General features: G+C 36.2%; 1 protein-coding gene across 9 annotated transcripts in view; it reads right to left on the reverse strand.

Moving 5' to 3' along the window:
* Window positions 1-21,779, reverse strand: part of TBC1D31 (TBC1 domain family member 31) — a 60,116-nt gene that overhangs the window by 22,286 nt on the left and 16,051 nt on the right. For all 9 annotated transcript variants that reach the window (XM_069466034.1, XM_069466030.1, XM_069466032.1 and 6 more), the window contains 6 exons: window positions 17,888-18,039; window positions 14,711-14,870; window positions 11,755-11,955; window positions 7,851-8,027; window positions 2,923-3,002; window positions 2,701-2,847 (listed from right to left, as the gene is read on the reverse strand). In XM_069466034.1, the coding sequence (XP_069322135.1) occupies window positions 2,701-2,847; window positions 2,923-3,002; window positions 7,851-8,027; window positions 11,755-11,955; window positions 14,711-14,870; window positions 17,888-18,039 (917 nt within the window). The remainder of the gene's footprint in view (window positions 1-2,700; window positions 2,848-2,922; window positions 3,003-7,850; window positions 8,028-11,754; window positions 11,956-14,710; window positions 14,871-17,887; window positions 18,040-21,779) is intronic.

Raw genomic sequence — 21,779 nt, forward strand, 5'->3', positions numbered from 1 at the left:
TACAACAAAGCACAGTAAACTATAAAAAAGAAAAGAGGAATATTTCTTCACATTGCTTTTTAATGATATCCATATATTAAATTTAAAAATCAGGGTACAGAAAACTACAAGAGTACACAACCATTTACTTAAGGAAGAAGAATACAAATGCAGTTGCGCATACAAATAAGATAACTTTTATTAAAAGGATTACTTATGGGGAAGAAAGGCAACAGAATGGAGAGAACAGAAGCCAGCCTGTTCTAAATATACCTTATTTTATAGATTTGATTTAGAAACATGTAAATGTCTTAAGAAAGTATAAAACAAAATAAAAATTAAATATAAAAAAATTTCAAAGAACTGAAAACAAATTATTTCAAGTGACTTTAAAACAATAATTTGATTATACATGTCTAATGGGATATAACCTAAAGACAAAGAACTACAAAAAATATTTTGAATTGTTTTCAATAATCATAATGTGAGATATAATAGTCACTTTGTTATTATTTACAGTTACATAGATTTTATTATATAGCATACATATATGGAATTTAAAACCATTGTGTGCATGTGTGTAAAAAAATTAAGGAATTATGTCAGCACTGTTAGGAATCAAGATTCTTAGCATAAGAGAAAAAGATAAAAATATAAAATCAAAGAAGCAATACAAATACTTTGCAGTTCTAAAATTGAACTGAAAATATCAATATAAACCTGGCTCTAGCCACTGAAAAGCCCTATATATTTAAATCTATGAGTTCATAATGAATACACTGATCACTTTGGGGGACTCCAGGGTAATCAATTTACTATTCTGAAAACTGGTAAATAAATTTTTTAAAAAACATACTGAGCATTTAACTTGCCTTTCCTATATGAGTTGTATCTTAGGATAACCAGAGAGTTGATAATAGGAAGTTTTTCTTTATAGAAATTTTATAGTTCATAAAAGGAGAAGGAATGATAGAATTACATTATCACTGTTTTGCAAATCTCTGGAGAAATAATGAATCTAGACAATAATCATCAATGGCCAGTAACATCACCAAAAGAGACAACCAGGTTTCATAAACTTCCTAGCAGAAGTACATAAAACCACCTATAATATTTTCTTACAAAACAATGAAACAAATACCAAAGGGAGTAAAATAAAAACCTTGAATCAAATCAAGCTCCTAGCTCTAATTATCAGTTTATAGTAAAGTCAGGAGAAAGAGAAACATGTTGAGCAATACCATGGGAATACAATTAGCAAACCAGAATAGAAAGACTGTATAGGTTAGATGACCTGGTTTCTTCAATAAATACATTGTGTGGAAAAAAAGATGAAGAGGGATATCAACCAAATGCAATGGGTGCACCTTGTCTGGACCCTGATTTTAACAAGTTTACCATAACAAAAAATTTTTAAGATAATTAGAGAAATATGAATGCTGACTGGATATTTGAGGATATTGAAGAATTATTGTCAATCCTTTTTGTGTGTGATAATGGTAGTGTGTTTATGTTAAAGAAGAGGAGTCATTAACCTTTAGAGATACTTATGTAAATATTTAGCAGGGTCTGTGTGTTGGGATTTGGGGTGCAGAGTGAGTGTGAATATCAATGCAACGAGATTGGCCATGAGTTGGCAATTGTTGAAGCTGAGTGATGGACATGAGGATATTCATTATATTATTCTATTTTTATTTATGCTTGAGATTTTTCATAATAGAAACTTTATTTTAAAATAGACTTAGACTCTGGAGCCTGGGCTTAATTCCAGCTCTACCACTTGTGTGACTGGATCATATTAGCTAACCTCTCTATGCCTCATTTTCTTTTTTTTTTTTTTTTTTGAGACAGTCTTGCTTTGTTGCCCGGGCTAGAGTGAGTGCCGTGGTGTCAGCTTAGCTCACAGCAACCTCAAACTTCTGGGCTCAAGCGATCCTCCTGCCTCAGCCTCCCGAGTAGCTGGGACTACAGGCATGTGCCACCATGCCCGGCTAATTTTTTCTATATATATTTTAGTTGGCCAGATAATTTCTTTCTATTTTTAGTAGAGACGGGGTCTCACTCTTGCTCAGGCTGGTCTTGAACTCCTGACCTCGAGCGATCCACCCGCCTCGGCCTCCCAGAGTGCTAGGATTACAGGCGTGAGCCACCGCGCCCGGCCTATGCCTCAGTTTCTTTAAGCGTAAAATAAGTTAGATGTACCTTTAGTAGTGCCTAGCATACGAAAGGTACTTTAAGGGTTAGCTATTATTATTATTATTAACAATTACTGGGTGCTTACTATGAATCGTACTCTAGTATGATAATTCTAAGAGAGATTCTTATCTGATGTCCTAATAATCTTATGATGTTGGTGTTATTACCCCCATTTTTAAATCAAGAAATTAAGGCTAAGAGAAGTAAAATGGAATAACTTACATAACAATTAAGTGGTAGAACAAGGATTCAAAAGTAGGTCTTTTGCCTTCAAATTCAAAAATCTTTCTACTATGCTTCTTTGTTCTTTTAGATTAATCTGAAAGAGCCCTATTTTCCAGGACACAACACAAACTAATAGTCATATGTAATATATATGTAAGTTTTGTTTTTAAATTAAACAAACCAATGTATCACACAAGGATGATTAGAAATGACTAAATGATGTTCTAAGCAGAGGATTTTAAAACATTGCAACTATTAGTCACAGGTTTCATGCACATTGCTGCAATATACTGAACATACCTCTGTAATACTCGGAGTAGTTTTCTACTTTTGATGGGGTATTTCTTCTGAAGGTTGAGAAATGCCACGTGAGTACCCTTATCTATGAGGCTACTGAATGCAGTATGATTTTCAGGCAGTTGCAGCAGAGAGCGCCAAATGAACATTCTGAAATTAAAATATAATTTTAACCAAAAAAATTTTGAGTAAAATTGCTTTAACATAAAAGAATTTAAATTTTACCTGTATTTTGTTGGATATTCACCATAGCCTTTTAATAAGATTTGTAAACGCTTTTTGTTTAATCCATCTGATAATTCATTCTATAAAGACAAAGATAGTATCAATAAGTGACATAATCATAAACTATAAAGATAACAAATGGTAATCTAGTCCCCAGTGGCTCTCGAACTTTAGAACACAACACACAGCAAGAAATATTTTCATATTATGGGACTCTCTTCTCTCTTATTCTCCCTTTCTTGAGTGTGCATATACATAGCAAATAAAGTTCATGACATACTACCTTCCTAGACCAGGGTTTGGCAAACTTTTTCTGTAAAGGGCCAGTTAGTAAATATTTTAGGGCCGGGCGCGGTGGCTCACGCCTGTAATCCTAGCACTCTGGGAGGCCGAGGTGGGTGGATTGCTCAAGGTCAGGAGTTCGAGACCAGCCTGAGCGAGACCCCGTCTCTACTAAAAATAGAAAGACATTATATGGACAACTAAAAATCTATATAGAAAAAATTAGCCGGGCATAGTGGCGCATGCCTGTAGTCCCAGCTACTCGGGAGGCTGAGGCAGTAGGATCGCTTAAGCCGAGGAGTCTGAGGTTGCTGTGAGCTAAGCTGACGCCACGGCACTCACTCTAGCCTGGGCAACAAAGTGAGACTCTGTCTCAACAAAAAAAAAAAAAAAAAAAAAATATTTTAGGCTTTGTGGGCCAAGAGGAAAAATGGAGAATATTATGTAGGTATATAACCACTTAAGATGCAACCCTAAAAATATAAAAGCCAGTCTTAGCTTGACAAGCTGGATTGGGCCCATGAACTGCCATTTGCATCAAATGCAATACATTCTGATATTTCCCACCCCCCACCCCTGCTTACCCCTTCCTTTTTCTTAAAATGCTGAACAACTCCTAGCATGAAAGTTATCAAGGACAAGTTTGGTAGAAAAACTTATTTACTTCACCATTTTATTCTAGACAACACTAATAGACATCAGCTTCTACTGACAGTTTCTTATATCGAAAACTTTTAAGTCAATTTTTATCTTAATAGAAAAATTATATTTTATAGGTTTTGGGATTAAAAAGCCATTTTCATAGATTATCTCAATTTGATCCTAAGAACTTTGTGAAACAGATGAGATGTTGTCTTCCCTTATTTTAGAAAATGGGAAGGTCAGGCCGGGTACGGTGGGACCTACGCTGTAATCCTAACACTCTTTGAGGCTGAGGCAGGAGATTGCTTGAACCCAGGAGTTTGAGACCAGCCTGAGCAAAAGTGAGACTCTGTCTCTACTAAAATTAGAAAAAATTAGCTGAGCGTGGTGGCGCATATCTGTAGTTTCAGCTGCTGGGGGAGGCTGAGGCAAGAGGATCACCTGAGCCCAGGAATTTGAGGTTGCAGTGAGCTACGATGATGCCACTGCACTCTAGCCAAGGCGACAGAGCAAGACTTTGTCTCAAAAAAAAAAAGAAAGAAAGAAAAGAAAAGGAAAGGAAAGGAAAGGAAAGGAAAGGAAAGGGGAAGGTCAGAGAAGTTGAGTGAATTGTTCAATGACAAATCTTCTAAATTTTGGCTCAAGACCCGAAGCCAGATTTTCTGACTTAGGTTAGTATTCTATTTACCAGAAGTAATAGGTAATCCAATGTGATTAGATTGGGAAAACTCAAGATGATGGTGAATGAAGATTCCCACTTGAGTGCCACATACCAGATATAGACGGCAACTTGCCCAGACTAGAGCACAAAGATCCAGGCAAGAGACATGTTGATTGCTATCATCACCAAGATACCTGCTGCTATTGAAGCCTCTCTCTCTCTTTTTTTTTTTTTTTTTTTTGAGACAGAGTCTCACTCTGTTGCCCAGGCTAGAGTGCCATGGCATCAGCCTCGCTCACAGCAACCTCAAACTCCTGGGCTCAAGTGATCCGCCAGCCTCAGCCTCCTGAGTAGTTGGGACTACAGGCACATGCCACCACGCCTGGTTAATTTGAAGCCTCTCTTTAAACAAAGGATAGAATGCCCTGATGCTTTTGGCTTGAATTTTATCTGCCTTGTCTTGACCATAAGCTGATGAAGTTCGTACTTTCCTTTTCTGATGCCAAAATTAGTTGAGGACATGTATTTCACCCCACAGAAGTGTTCTACTTTGACCTACTTTTTAGAGCTGGTTATGAGTTCCTTAGAAGCAGCCCCACTCCTTGACATATTTCTGTAAGCTATCCAGACTTTATCTTTCGCTTCCTGGAAGTCACTCATGCATGCCCACCAGCTTTCCCAGAAAAGGCTTCTGCAAACTCTCAGGAAAGCTGAAGCCAGATCATGCCTCAGAGATTAACATTCTGTCTGCTTTTTCATTAAAGCATTTATTGAATAGTAGCAATACTGCCCAATCATTACACAGCTAGGTTTGTGCCTGCTATTCAATTTCTAGAAACAATATTTTGTTTAGAGTTACATGAAGAGGTTATGGTAAAGTCCTTTAAATGGCCTATTTTTTAAAAAAAGTTTATAAAACTATAAAGAAAATCAAGGACAATTAATACAGAAGTGAGGACAATGTTCCATCTAGTGGGTAGGGAAGAAAATATGATTGGGGATAAGCACATGGGGGCTCCTAAGCTACTGGTAATGCTCTATTTCTTAATGTAGAAATGGTTATGTGCAGAAAAGAGTTAACATAGCAGGTCTGAGCCTGCTACACTTTGAAGGCCTACTTGCAAGGTTGGTCCTTGGCTGGGATGTAAACGTTGGATTTGGGGAGAATTCCCGCCATCCCCAGAACCAATAAGAGTGGCTCACTGTGCCTAAACTGTTAGTATGATGTGGTTTATGCTGAACACCTGCTTTCCTTCTGGAGTCTGGAATTTGAAATGTGTTAAACAGGATGCCTACGTAACCAGCCTCTAGTAAAAACCCTGGGCATTGGGTCTAATGAATTTCCTTGGTAGATAATATTTCATACATATTGTCATAGTTCATTGCTAGAGGAATAAAGTATATCCTATGGTTCCAGTGGGAGAGGACTCCTGGAAGCTTTTGCCTGGCTTCCTCTGGACTTCACCCTATATGCCCTACCTTTGCTGATGTTGCTTTGTATCCTTTTGCTATAATATGTCGTAGCTATGAACATGACTACATGCTAAATCCTAATAAATCACCAAACCTGAGGATGGTCTTGGGGTCACCCAACACAGGGCAGGCACATATGTGACCTTTTTATTTTTCATTAAGCTGTAATCTTTATATACTCTTCTGTGTACATAAGTTTCACAATTTAAAAATGCTTAAAGAACAAAAGACGTTAGAGTAGTCCCCACTTATATGTGGGGGATATGTTCCAGGATCCCCAGTGGATGCCTAAGACTTCGGATAGTACCTAACCCTATATATACTACATATTTTCCTATACATAAATACCTATGATAAAGTTTAATTTATAAATTAGGCACAGTAAGAGATTAACAACAATTCATAATAAAATGGAACAATTATAACAATATGCCAGCATCACTACTCTTGCACTTTGGGGACATTATTAAGTAAAATAAAGGTTACTGGAACACAGGCACTGTGATATCTTGACAGTTGATCTGGTAACTGAGACGGCTACTAAGTGACTAATGGAAGGTAGCATGTATAGCGTGGATATGCTGGACAAAGGGATGATTCACATCCTGGGCAGGACAGCACAAGAATTCATCACGCTACTCAGAATGGTATCCAATTTAAAACTAATGAATTGTTTATTTCTGGAATTTTCCATTATTATTTTTTGGACTGAGGTCCATGGAAAATGAAATTGCAGATAAGGACTACTTACTGTACTAAAATCAATGTGAAAAATAGCAAGTGTTGGTGAGAATATGGAGCAACTAGAACTCTCAAATACTGCTAATGGGAATGTAAATTGGTTCAATCAATCACTTGGCAAAACTGACCTTATTTACTAAACTCATCTATGGTGTATCAGGAGTAATTATCCTTGAGATAAAGAGGAGAGTGTCTGAAAAGCAGCTGATGATTCCATTTTTTGAATGGGTGCCAGTAATATGGGTGTGTTCAGTTGTGAAAATTCATTGAGTTGCATACGTATGCATACTTTGTGTGTTTGTCAATAAAAAGTTTTAAAATTCCTTGAAAATATTAGTAATTTCTCTAATATTTATATCTTCTTTCTATTCCAAATAATATATGCACTTTGCAGAAAATTAGGAAAATATAAAAAAATTTAAAGAAGAAAGTAAAATTCACTGAAATCTCTTCCCTCCAAGGTAATTCTACTATTAGTATCTTGGTTATCTCCAGGGAATTCAATGACTAGTGGGATAGGGAACAGGGAGGAAAAAAGGTATGCTTTTATTTTTTTTCCCTTCATAACTTTCGATACCAGCATTGTCTTAACAGAAGAATAACAAGCCACAAATGTAATTTAAAATTTTCTAGGAACCATATTAAAAAAGTAAAAGAAAAAAAAAAAAAAACAGGTAAACTTAAGTTTAATAATATATTTAACCCAATACAACCAAAATACTATCATTTCAACATATAATCAATATAAAAATTATTAAGATATTTTACATTCTTTTCTTCATATTAAGTTTTCTTAAGTTTTCACACTTTCTTCCTGTGTATTTTACACTCATCTCAATTCAGACTAGCCATGCCTCAAGTACTCACCAACCACATGGGGCTAGTGGCCAGCATATTAAACAGTGCAATTCTATACTGTTTGGCTTTATTAAAAAACCATAAACATGTATTATACTTACAAGTATATTAAAAAGTTTAAAAAGCATATTGTAATTTCAGTTACAATTTTCTTGTCTTCATGTAATATTCCTTTAATTCCTAAGAGAGGGAAGAGCAATGATGGCTATACAGAAATCCTAAGACTTGCCTACAGCAGAAAAAGACAAGTTTAATTATCATGTATTCCTACCTCTTTACTTTCAAAATTACCAGTCAGGTCTTGTTTTAATATTCTAGTTTGTATTTTGCTTTCCCTGGATTTTGCTGGCTGCTGTACTCTTCCTGACGTTACCTTCATCTTAAGATCAACGGAACTCAGTTTATTCTTGGGAATATCTTCAATCACTTTCACTAAAGGTGGAGGTGGCTAAAAGGAAAAATAAATGAATAAATAATACATATACATTTCAGTGGATGTCCTTAGAAAATAGGCCTGTTTATGATTTTCAAAATTTACTTTGATTAATTTAACAACATGTTTTAATATGTATAATTATTCTTCAGGCAAAACGTGTAAGTAAAATGTCTAAGAATGTTTTCTGGTTGACTAATCAAAGCAAATTTCTACCAAATTCCTTTGAAGAACATACTAAAGATACATGATTAAGAACAGCAATAAATAGAATTATTCCTTGAAAGGTAGCCTTAAATCATATAATACCAAACCATTTTTACACTTGCATGATAAAGTTAGTAGCATGGCAATCATCCACAGCAGAGAAGGCACAGTTAGAGGTGTGGCCCTCTAGAATGCTGAGAGGAGCACTCTAATACTCTTCATGCTCGAGTGAAATTCCTGAGAGTAAACTCCTGAGTGACTTTCCTCTGGAAGCATGGGACCCCTGCCTCTCTGTCCTCTTAGTTGTTTTAATCTGCATAATAATGGCTATTATTAATAGTTCCTTACTTACAGTTTAAAAAGCAGTTCAGCTAGCATGACTTAGAATCCAAACCCTCATTTTTGTGGGGCCTATCAAGCAGGGGAAAACAACCCCCAAAACTTCAATTTACTTAAGGTAAAATGACTCACTGGAACACTTTATCCATAGATATTCTCTTTGAAATCAACAGATCTTTCTTAATGAAAGGAAATGCTTAGATAAGGTAACTTGGGCTTTCTGAGTTCTAAATACAATTAAAGCACAATGACCATTTATAGTGTATGCTTCAATTCTTCATCTATGGGATGGAATTAATAGTGGCCTGACTTCTGAATATTACCCATCTTTAATATCCTTCAACTATTTTCTATCTGCCTTCAATCTAGTCCTCTAAATTTTTATTAAAATTTCTATTCTAATGTCACGTTTTCCCCTGCTTGAATCTCATTCTCTACCATGCAGCACAACCTCCAAAAATTTAGATTCTGAGATGTGACTAGATTTGACATCCTTTGTAGTGTTAAAATTTCAACACATAAGAATTCATTTACTTTATTAGCACAATACCAGCATTCTCCAAAGATAAGAAAATAAAGCTTAGAAAAAATGGGACATAGGTGAGTTAAGATTTATAGAAATTACAGAGCTGAACATTTATGTGGCCTGGAACAGCCATAAAGACACTGATTATGCTGGTAATGTGTCCAAAAAGTGCAAAAGATCTATTTCTAAGCTAGATTTTCAGTTCAATGTGATCTCAGCTTGTTCAACAAATAGCAGAGAGGAACTTAATGATTCACCCCTGCCATTGTTTTTCCTCAATCTCTCCCTGCCTCTATTCAGAAGGTTTAGCTAGTACTATAAAATCAACTACTGAAGAGGCTGAAAACTCTCTCCTTAAGAGCAGATAATAATATATTAATAAATTTTTATCTTATTAATAGATAAAATATATAAGCATATATAATTATATAGCACATATAGATATATAATAATGTAAACAATAGCAGCAGAGTATAATCTCATATGTTTAGAGAAAATGTATGCATACACACACATACACAAAAACGTGTATATATAGTTAATTCTTATTATTTGCAGTAGTTCTATCTACACCCCGAACACTCAATTAGTGAATGCTGAATCCTTGCTCCTAGGGGAAATATAGAGTTAGGTTCCTTAGAGCCCCTGGTCACAAGATTTTCATCAACTGATCAATACATAACCTTGTATTATGTGTGTTTCTGTTAAAAGACACCTTATTTAATAGACATTGATTCACTACCATTGAACTCGCAGCCAATAGCACTGTTAACTCATTCCTGAATAAGTTTATCTAACACATGCATGTGTTTTCTCTGTAAGGCACATCACAGCCTTCCTGTGCTTAGGAACACTAGATACCACTTCAGCACTATGCTTGGGGGCCACTTTAAATAGCGAAATCACAATAAAAAGCCCCCAAATGCAAAAAACATGGCGTTAAATAGACCATAAAAAGGATACCTATTTGTACCACAAGAGGTGAAACAAGAAGGCAACGTATTGCCTTGTTCAACCTTAGCTAGGAACAAGGGCATCCCGCAACAAACTTTTCATGCCTCTGTGCATGCCTGTGAATGACCGTGTAAGCACTGCAAGTATTGATTTTGGAACTACAAATAAGCTTTATAGAGTAGGCAAATTCTCATATACAGAATCCACAAATAATGAGGAGTGCCTATATACGTTTATGCACAGGGAAAAAAGGTTAAGAAAATAACCATCAAAATCATCTGAGAATAGTGAGACTTTGAGTAATTTGTATTTCTCTATTTGCTTATCTGTATCTTTTGATTTTTTCTGTAATGAGATACTTAGTACTGTGTAATTAGAAAAAAACAGAGAAAGCACATTAAAAAAAAACCACTGTAGGCCAGGCACGGTGGCTCATGCCTGCAATCCTAGCACTCTGGGAGGCTGAGGTGGGAGAATTGCTCCAGCTCAGGAGTTTGAGATCAGCCTGAGCAAGAGCGAGACCCCATCTCTACTATAAATAGAAAAAATTAGCAGGGCATGGTGGCACATGCCTGTGGTCCCAGCTACTCGGGAGGCTAAGGCAGGAGGATCGCTTGAGCCCAGGAGTTTGAGGTTGCTGTGAGCTATGCTGATGCCACGGCACTTGCCCAGGCAAGAGTGAGACTCTGTCTCAAAAAAAAAAAAAAAAGGAACACTGTATTAGAAATCAGAACACCTGGACCTGCTTAGTCACCTGCTGTGTGATTAAGATGGGGCATGAAATTCTTCCTCTCTAAAATGAAAGGGTGATCGTCAAAGTCCTTGTTAGTGCCACCAGAGTATAATTCCAGACTGGGAAGGCTGCACACAGACAATATGACTTGTTAGCTGAGAGATTTTAGATAACCATAGAAGAGAAGTAGGGCATGCATTTTAGATGAAATGAATAGTGTGGATAACAGATGCAGAAATAAGAATGGTATCTACAGTGGATAATTAAGGAAGTTAAAAAATATAGGGAAATAAGTTAGACAGGTAGATAAGATTACAGAGAACACTTGAGAGCCAGGCAGAAGAGTCTGGACTTAATTCAACAGGCAAAAGGAAGGAAGCCACTCAAGTAACATTATCTAAGAAATGATGATGAAAGCATTATTGTAGAAAAATGTTATATAAAAGATGGAATGGAGGCTGAGGCACTGATGACTCTGAGTTTGGGATATTTGTTTAAATTATTGTTAAAGTAGTTAATGAGGACCAATACAAAGATGGCTATTACGGAGATGGAGAACAGGCAGCACATATATAGATATTCCAAATTTAAGAAATTATATGACTTAGTATTGACTAGATTTAGGAAATAAAGGAATAGGGCTTCAAGGTTTCTAGTCTATGAGATGGGAAGAAAGAGCGAGACAGAAATGATGAAACTAGGATTGAAGACCTCTTTTGGGAAGGAGCTCATAAGTGACACAGTGAATGAAATACAAGGACACCAAACAGAGATGTCCCTTAGGAAGGCAGCAATTTAAGAAGGGAGCATAGGTGAGAAATCAAGACTGGAGATGTGGCTTTGAGAGTAAGAGTAACAAAATATATCCAGAAAAATGGGTAAGTTCCAAGAAAGTTAGAAAACAGTAGCATAAAGATTTTATTCTTGATGATACAATATTTACGTGTTTTTAAAAAACTAATGTTTATTACTTGATCACATACCTTATTTATTTCTTGTGTTAAAGCCTGAACTGAATATATGTTTAGACTTCCATTTTCCATAATAGATGCAATGTACCGTCCATGTGGGCTAATTACTGAGGAGCTAATTCCTTCATCAAGGCTCCCAATTTCAAAGAGAAGTTTACAAGTTTGTATATTGACAAATCTCATAATACCATCTTGACTTAGCACTCCAAGAACCTAAGGGTAGAGAGAAACAATATAAGTTCCTAAAAACATTTGAAGGTCAAATGACTGAAAATCAAAGTATATACACATATGTATGTAATATGTGTATTTTTACATATATTTATATATGCATATTTTTGAGAAGGGCAGTTGGAAGAGGTTCTATTCTCAGTGAGCTATTATATATTTTAAAATCACTAATTATGGCTCATATGTTGATTTGCCCTGTTCGGGCTCAGATGAGTCTGGCTGTAACCAGAACCAGTAAGGAACCCATCATGGTAGACTACGGAAATGTGACGTAAGAATCTTCTCTTTCCACAATCAGTCCACATCCACTAAGGATGTATACAGTGGACCGAGATCAGACCATGCTATGGTTTGAATACGTGCCTCCAAAAGCATATGTTGGAAACTTAATCCTCAATGCAACAATGTTGGCAAGTGGGGCCTAATCAGAGGCAATTAGGCCATGAGGGCTCTGGCTGGTGAATGGATTAATGCCATTACTGCAGGAGTGGGCTTGATACACAAGGATGAGCTCAGTCTCCTCTTCCCTACCCCCACCCTTGTGCTATCTGCTTCCACACCCATGTGATGCCTTCTGCCGTGTTATGACATAGCAAGAAGCCCCTCAGCAGATGCCAGCTACCTGATCTTGGACTTTCCAGCCTCCAGAACCATGAGAAATAAACTTCTATTGTTTATAAATTACACAGTCTGTAGTCTTCTGTTACAGCAGCATCAAACAGACTAACAGACAGGTCCTAACTCTGACCTCCACACTGTCAAAAGTAAGGAGGGTGGAAGTTTTGTTTTGCTTTACCATTCCCATAGTTTAATCAGAGCTAACACCAGCCCTGCTGCCCCCACACAAACCTGTGACTCCCCTGTCTGCCTATCTTCAGCTATTTCAACTAACATTTGTGGAGTGAAAAGAGTTTGTGAGTTGCAAGAGTAGTTGAGGGGTAGGAGGGAAGGGTTGCAAGGGTAGTTGGGAAGCTAGTCTTCTAAGGAAAAAAAATTTAAATTTTAACTCAAATAATTTGAGAAATTTAAAACATAATAAAAAAGTTTAAGCAAATAAATCCCTTTGCTGCCTTGTCTAGGCACAGGTTCTTTTCCCAGTGCCAATGGGAAAGTGGTGCCACCATGTGATTGCTTGAAATGCCAATGTCACTTCTATACAAAAGACCATAAAAGGCAGTTTGGAGGTGACAATTGATAAAATGTTCTTTTGTTGGTCGGCTTGTAGGAAACAAATCCCCTCATTTGCAGTTGATGCAACCCCTCTGGAGGGCAATTTGTCAAGATCTATCCAAATTACAGAAGCACATAACCTTTATGCCACTATTTCAACTCTGGGATTTTATCCTACAAATAGGGTATGTGAAATGACATTTGCAAAAAGTTATTCACTGCATGGTATTTGTAATAGAAAGGGACTGAGAATAGATTAAGAGCCCAAGAATAGAGGACTGGTTGAAAGAAACTATGAAACACTATGCAGCTGTAAAAAGGCAGTTCTGCACTGATATACAGAACAATCTCCAAGTTAAGGAAGAATAAAAGGCAAAACGCTGTATAAAATAATGGGAAAAACAACATTGTATGTCACAACACTGGTTATGGGAGAGGAGTTGAATAACTAGACAAATGGGAGAGAGAAGTGAAAAACTTACTACTGTATGCTTTTTATGTTTTCGACCATAGGAATGTATTACCTATTAAAAAATTAAATAGATATGATGCATATATACACATTATGTATATATAAAATATATATCTAATTTGTTAAAGTATGAGATCCATGATAGTCAATTTAAAATAAGAAAGTTGGACCAGGCATGGTGGCTCATGCCTGCAATCCCAGCACTTTGGGAGGCCAAGGCAGGAGGATTGCTTGAGGCCAGGAGTTTGAGACCAGCCTGGGCAACATAGCAAGACACCTGTCTCTACAAAAAATAGAGAAATTAGTCGGGTGTGCTGGCACACACCTGTAGCCCTGCTACTCAGGAGACTGAGGCAGAAGGATCACTTGGACCCAGGAGCTTGAGGCTGCAGTGAGCTATGATTGTACCAGTGTACTTCAGCCTGGGTGACACAGCGAGTCTCTGTCTCTAAAAAAAAGAAAATCTAAAAAAAAATAAAAACAAAAAAATAAGAAAGTTAAAGTTTGACTGTACTCAACTCTTAAAAAGCAAAAAGTGGTAGAGGGGATGGGGGAAAAAGCACTTTGTAAACTAAGGAAAGTTACAAATAAAACATGTTTTGCAGGAATGAGGCAAACAGTTTTGGTAAATAAAACACAGTACAATAAAATGAGAAAAGTTTAGTTACACTCCCACCTTTAATACTTACAATTAATATGAGTATTGACAAGTTGCTTGATGTTTAGTGTTATAATCTGTAAAATGGGGAGAATACCTTTCCTGCCTATGCTCAAAGAATTAAGGATCAAATAAAAAATAACATGGCAAAGCACCCTGCAAACCATAAAGCTCAACTTAAAGTATATTGATTTTATAAAAAGGGCGCATATATAATATATATTAATAATACCATATATTTAATAATAATATATATCAGTAATATAACGAACATAAGATTTCAAAATTTGTTTTCAATTCTAGACTCTTTCACGAAAATATTTGCAATTTCAAATTCTTTTTAACAGGGTGTACGTCAAGTAAGTAAAGCTGATACAGTTCAGAAATGGATGTGATTTTTCTCAAAAAGTACAATGTCCTACATTTATGTTACTAACCTGATTAGAACCAGCATCAAAACTATCAGGAAGAAATTCTAGATGGCGAATGGCTCGAACTTTAGTAGGCATCTGGATAATTCTAAAGAGCTGTGTAGCTTCCAGGCACCACAAATGAAGGTGATTTGATTTGCCTCCAGCAGCCAGGATTCGGCCATCTCTACATAACAAAAAGGTGAGAAAGTAAGAGGAGTTGAATTGTTATAGCAGCACCATCCAACAGAACCTTCTGTGATGATAGAAATTGCCATATCTGTGCTGTCCAATATGGTTGCCACTAGCCACATGTGATTATTGAACACTTGAAATGTGCCTAATGCTACTGAGGACATTACTTTTAAATTTTGTTTCATTTTTATTAATTTAAATAGTCACACGGACAGCTCAGGTTTATGGTATATATATTTTTTATCTGCTGTTCTAAGGCCCCAGCTTAACAAACATTTGTTTACTTGGAGATTTCTGTATAACATTTATACTTTATAGCATAATCTCAAAGTCACTTACCACTATCCAACTTTCTATATTTCACACACAACTATACAGAATTGGTAGTGCCTTGCTATAGGAATATACAAAAGTGCTCCAACTTTTTTCCTGCTCAAAGGCGGCTACTTTATGTTTACAAGGTACAAAAAGAATGAACTGTATTGACTTGTAAGGCTGTTATTCATTCAACAAGGACTTGTAAAGTATCTATTATAAGCCAGATATCATTCCAGAAGCCAGGGACACAGTAGCAAATAAGTCAGGTAGATTGCACAAGTCAGGTAATCTGCTCTTATGGGATTTTCAGGCCAGAGGAAGGCAAATAAACAGATAAATGAACTTGACCCTAGCTGATGATAAGTTCTACAGAAAACTATAAAATGAGATGATAAAAGCTGAGAAAGGAGGAAAATCTTCTACCTGAATGACGTGAATGGGCCAGTCATGGAATGAGTTGGAGGAAGAATTCTACTCTGGTGAGTATTCCATACTGGCCAGTACAAAAGTGCTGAAAAAGGAATAAGGTTAGTATACACGGAGAAATAAGAAGCCACCTTCAAGTGTGCCTAGAGCAGAGTAAGGGGAAGAAGGTGAGAAGAAGAAAGAGAGGGAGGCCTAGGCCAGATGAGAGAAGGCCTCAGGGGATACTCGGGGTAAGGAAAGTGTAGAATGGGGATAGACAGAAAAGTGACATGATCTGACTTAATGATTTATAAAGACTATCTGCAGTGCAGAGATTGACTTTAGGAAATGAGCTTGAAAGCGAAGAGACCAAACAGGAGACTACTATAGGAATCTGAAAGAGACTAGGGTAGCTCAGACTAGGGTAATACTTGCAGCAATGGACAAAAAAATTAGCCAACTCAATAAATACTTTGGTAGAATTGATGGGATTTAGGACTTAGGAGGTTGACAGAAGAGATTTCCTAGGTCTTTCCACTGAAAGGGCCTAGAAAGAATTATCAGCCCAGTCACATTGAGTTCCCCTAGCATCCAAATTAGGGTCTTGAAGTACCATTTCCCACTAAAATGAACCCAGACTCTTTAGAGAAGTGGCTGATTCCAGGCTCGGGGCAGGAAATGTACAAGATGAACTTGGAACATCCTGTTATACAAGAAAGCACAAAAGCTATCCCAGACAACTGGAATTGTAGCAAAAGGATTCAAAAGCCAAGCTGAAAAGGATCCTACTGGTCAAAGATGAGAGAACTGGAGCATAACTAAGAATAAGTGCAAGGTATTAAAACATATCAACTATGTTAAATCCACGAGTTTACAAAGATTAAAGATAAAAAACTTCATTGGCCACCTTTGAAAGATGCTAATAAACCAATTCATTACTTTGAAAAGTGGTTAAGAAAAAGGGGGGAAATCAAGCACTTATCTTGTCTTTCTTTTTATAAACTGTATATCAAAATAACCAAAGCGTTGATGAGAGGAAGTTTCTTTCTGTAGAAGGTTTCTAGTTAATAAATGAAGCAATGATAGATTTAGAATAGCACCACTTTGCTAACTTCTAATACAATACTGGACCTAGGTACTGATCAGCAATGGCTACTAACATCACCACAACAGGCCAGACCCAGTGGCTCATGCCCGTAATCGCAGCACTGTGGGAGGAAGGATCACTTGAGGTCAGGTCAGGAGTCAAACACGGGCATGAGCAAGAGCAAGACTCTGTCTCTACAAAATATAGAAAAATCAGCTGGGCATGGTGGTGTGCACCAATAGTTCCAGCTAACTGGGAGGCTGAGGCAGGAGATCGCTTGAGTCCATGAATTTGAGGTTGCAGTGAGCTATGATGACACCACTGCACTCTAGCCCAGGCAACAGAGCAAGACTCTGTTTCAAAATAATAATAATAATAAAAATTAAAATATCACAAGTGTTCTATGTTGCTCCTGATGAAAATATACAAACCACCTATAATAGCTTCTTGTCTTTGAATAAGATCAAGCCTCCAGTTTTTAGGAAATATAGGTATAACCAGTGTATAGGAAATACATAGATGACAGAAGATCATATTAAACAAGGCCACATGTACAAAAGAGCAAAATCCAGATTATAGAAAACTCTACAGGAGAAACGATCAGTTCTTTAACAAATAAACTACAAGAAACAAATAAAAAGATGAATATATCAACAAAATACAATGTGTAAACCTTATTTTGCTCCTGATTTGAACAAATCAATCATTAAAAATCAGTTGTTAAACAAATCAGGGAAATTTGAACGACTAGATATATGACAATATTAAAAAATTCTTGTCTATTTTTAAAAAGTGTAATAACAATACTATGGTTGTTTCAAAAAGGGTCCCTACTTTCCGAGATAGACACTGAAATACTTATGAATGAAATGACACACTTAGGCTTTGTTTCAAAACAATGCATGGAGATGTGGTAGTTATAGATAAAAATAGGAGTGGCCATTAGTTGATGATTATTGTAGCTGATGAAAGTACTTAGGGGTTCATGTACTTTCTATTTTCATTTCTCGGTTTCTATTTTCTTTATACAATAAACTAAAAAAAAAAAAAAAAAAAAAGGTCAGCAGGCCATATCTAAATTTGAAGGAAACTTTTTCTCATATGACAAGATACTGAATGAAAACTAAATGAAAGTTTGTAATTATTTCCCCAGAAATTAAACTTCTTAAAAATTCCCAGTATCCTAAAATGCACATTACCTGGTCACAGCAAACACTTTGTATAATATGCTAGAGCTTTCAGGTGGAGCCGGCAATTGATATTTGCAAAAAAGTGTGTCACATTCCCACGCAAAGATGGAATTATCTTTAAAACAGCTGAGGATGGTATTACTTAATGGTAGAAAGAAAACCTAAAGAAGAATAGAAAAGTTAGTTTTCATGTAAGGTTCGTATCACCCACTTTAAATTTAAAATTGTAAAAGTAGTCAATTTTTCCTTATCAAAATTACCTTTTCTTAAACTGAAGAAAAGTACATTTATAATGTATGATGAGGGATAATACTGACATTTCATAAATTGATATAAACAAAAAATGAAATGGTAAACTTCAAATAAAAAATGGGTAACTTTAATGACTGGGCACTTTAATGACTGGGCAAGTCACTAAATTCTAAATAACACTTTCAAATTTTTTCACCTTACATAAAAGATTTAAATGAAAATGAGATACCATTTTGAATATTAAATTTATGTTTAAAAATAATGTACATATATACATACACGAATTATATATATACACACTCTAACATATATTTATAAACCATATACTGATATAAACACTATATTAAATAAACACTAACTACTGATAAATGTTAAAAAATACTAAATGTTGGTGAAAGTACAGGGAAAGCTCACTGTCATACGCTACTGCTGGGAGTAAAAATTAATTAAAAATACTGTACAACATGTTTCAATAACCTTCAGATAAATATGTCTCCTAAACTAGTCAGTTTATTTCTAAGAGTTAGTCCTTTGGGAATAATTGGCAAAGTATACGTCAAGCATTCTTTATAGGAGTAAAAAGCTGAAAATGCACATATTGATTATATTTTGGCAGAGATTCAGTTTATGTAATGGACAACCGAGTGAAATTAATTGATAGCAAAGTTGAAAATATCATTTTATTCTCTCTTTTTTTTTTTTTTTGGAGACAGAGTCGTCTGTTGTCCAGGCTAGAGTGCCATGGCGTCAGCCTAGTTCGCAGCAACCTCAAACTCCTGGGCTGGAGCAATCCTTCTGCCTCAGCCTCACCAGTAGCTGGGACTACAGGTACACGCCACCACGCCTAGCTAAGTTTTTCTATTTTTAGTTCCCTGGCTAATTTTTTTTCTATTTTTAGTAGAGATGGGGTCTCACTCTTGCTCAGGCTGGTCTTGAATTCCTGAGCTCAAGCAATCCTCCCACCTCGCCCTCCCAGAGTGCTAGGATTGCAGGCGTGAGCCACTGCTCCCTGCCAGAAAATATCATTTTATTCTAATTTCCATTTTTCTATTACATAAGCACTAAACAATGCTTCCTTTTGATAATACAAAATTTTAACTGAAACTGACCAACATTTTCTCAAAAAGCTTCAATGGCCTCAAATATAATTTTGTGTGTCATCTATATGAAACACACATATATAATGCACTACGTAACACACTGGTTAAAATAATCTATTCAGGACTAATGCCAATGAGACACAACAAAAAAGCTAACTCATCATACATCAGATGCTGATAGACCAGGCATGGGCCTGACCCAGCTCCTCACTTTTGTCCTTGCGTCAATTTGCCAAAGACAACTTCTGATAGACCTTTTGCTAACAGATTCACTGTGTTAGGGAGATATATAATACGAAGGCTTTATTGAAAGAATGTGCAATGAATACATTATAATGTATAATGAATATATTAAAATAGTCTCAAAACTGATGTCAAAATGTGACTTACGAAAATTTTTATTATAATTAGCAGTCATTTTTCTGGAAAAGTAATAAAGTTTATTCCTACTGGGAGAAGCAAAAGCCTAAAAGTTAATGAGCATCAACAGCTATTTTAGGGGAATAGCTATGATAGATTATTGCCTGCATGATTATTCATTACTAGATTTGTGATTTTAATTGCCAGATTTTAATGATTATAAAATTGTTCCTAATGAATCATGTCATTTTTATTTAGACAGTGTCATCTCTTGGGAAACATGAAAACTCAGGAAAAACTTCAAAAACATTAATAAAATGTACTTCTTGGGGGGGGGGTCAGTTTCAAGAATGGGCTGCAGTTTTTTCCTGGTAGAATACGAAAATCCAAAGCTTTCCAATTCAGTTTTAGGAGGCACATGAGCTCTTCTCAAGGTTTAAAGAGTTCAAGACAGCCGGGCGTGGTGGTTCACCCCTACAATACCAGCTACTCAAGAGGCTGAGGCAGGAGGATCACTTGAGAGCAGGAGTTCAAGGCTGCTGGGAGCTAAGATTGTGCCACTGCACTCCAGTCTGGGCCACCGAGTGAGACCGCATTTTAATCAATCAATCAATCAAAATTTTTTAAAGGAGAGTTCAGGATAGTAATATTAGCAAGTTAAGGTCAAATGTACAATTTAGTAGAAATTTAGTGAGTGTCCATTGCATACCAGGACTGATTTTAGTTCATTTATTAAATGTTTTCTGCTATCCATCACAAAGCCTTTTCTGATACATATTGAACCATAGTAATCACAAATCCCAGGATTTATTCCAAAATCCCTAACTAAAGGGCTGAATATCCTACCTCCAAGCATCACCAAAAGAATCAAAATTTATTAATTTGAAGGGGTATAACTAGTTCATCTGAGAAGCAGCATAGTTAATGGAATGGCTTTGGATAAAGACAGTTTTGGATTTATACTACAACTCTTTTCTAACTTATGTGACATTGGGCAAGTTACTTAATATTTCTAGACTTCAGTTTCCCCTCTTGTAAAATGGGGATAATAGTATCTGCCTTTTAGGGTTATTTAAGCTTAAAAATAAGTTTATAGTAGGTACTCAACAACTGGTATCTATTACTATTAGTATTAATTACTTCTATTACTACATACAAAAATCAGTGAAAAGAAGTTAGAGTGGTAGGTTCCTTGAAAACACTTTGAAATCAAAGATCCACTGTTCCTTATCTGAAACTCTTGGAGCTGGATGTGTTTCAGAATTTAGAATTATTTCCAATTTTAGAAAGGTGGTATGACACATTCTATAACATTATGAACCCCTAGGGGACCTGGGGCAACACCCCATACTCAAATATATTAATATCTCAGCCTCATGTCAATTTAGTTGAGATTTTGTTGCCAAATGAATTGGGGTCAGATCACATTTTGCCAGTGAGTTATTTAAACACCTTTGGGTTTTTGAATTGTTATAATAATGGCAGATTATGCACCTATATAATGCAGTTCAAAAGAAAATAACAGTTATCTTACAGCTTCCTATCTAACTGCATAATCCCATAATAGAGCTTTATAAAAACAACAATAATAGAAATAGCAGCAGGTACAATTTTACTAAGCACTTACTATACAACTAGCACTGTGCCAAGTACTTTGCATAGATTGTCACATTCAACACTAAAAACAACCCTGAAGTAGGTACTACAGATTGAGTATCCCTTATCTGAAATGCCTGGGATCAGAAATGTTTGGGATTATTTCAGATTTGGTAATATTTGCATTATACTTACCAGTTTAGTATCTGTAATTCAAAAATCTGAAATCCAAAATGTTCTAATGAAATTTCCTTTGAGCATGATATTTAAGCGTCATGCCAGTGTTCAAAAGGTTTGGAATTTCAGGCTGGGTACAGTGGCTCACACCTGTAATCCTAGCACTTTGGGAGGCCAAAGAAGGAGGATCACTTGAGGCCAGGAGTTCAAGACCAGCTGGGGCAACACGGCAAGACCCCACCCATCTCTAAAAAAAGAAAAAAATTAACTGCATGTCGGGGCGTGTGCCTATAGTCCCAGTTACTCAGGAGGCTGAGGCAGGAAGATTGTTTGAGCCTAGGAGTTTGAGGTTGCCGTGAGCTATGATCATACCACTGCACTCTAGCCTGGAATTTTGGGGCACTTTGGATTTTGGA

The sequence above is a fragment of the Eulemur rufifrons genome, chromosome 3 (genome assembly GCF_041146395.1).
Source record: "Eulemur rufifrons isolate Redbay chromosome 3, OSU_ERuf_1, whole genome shotgun sequence".
NCBI lineage: Eukaryota > Metazoa > Chordata > Mammalia > Primates > Lemuridae > Eulemur > Eulemur rufifrons.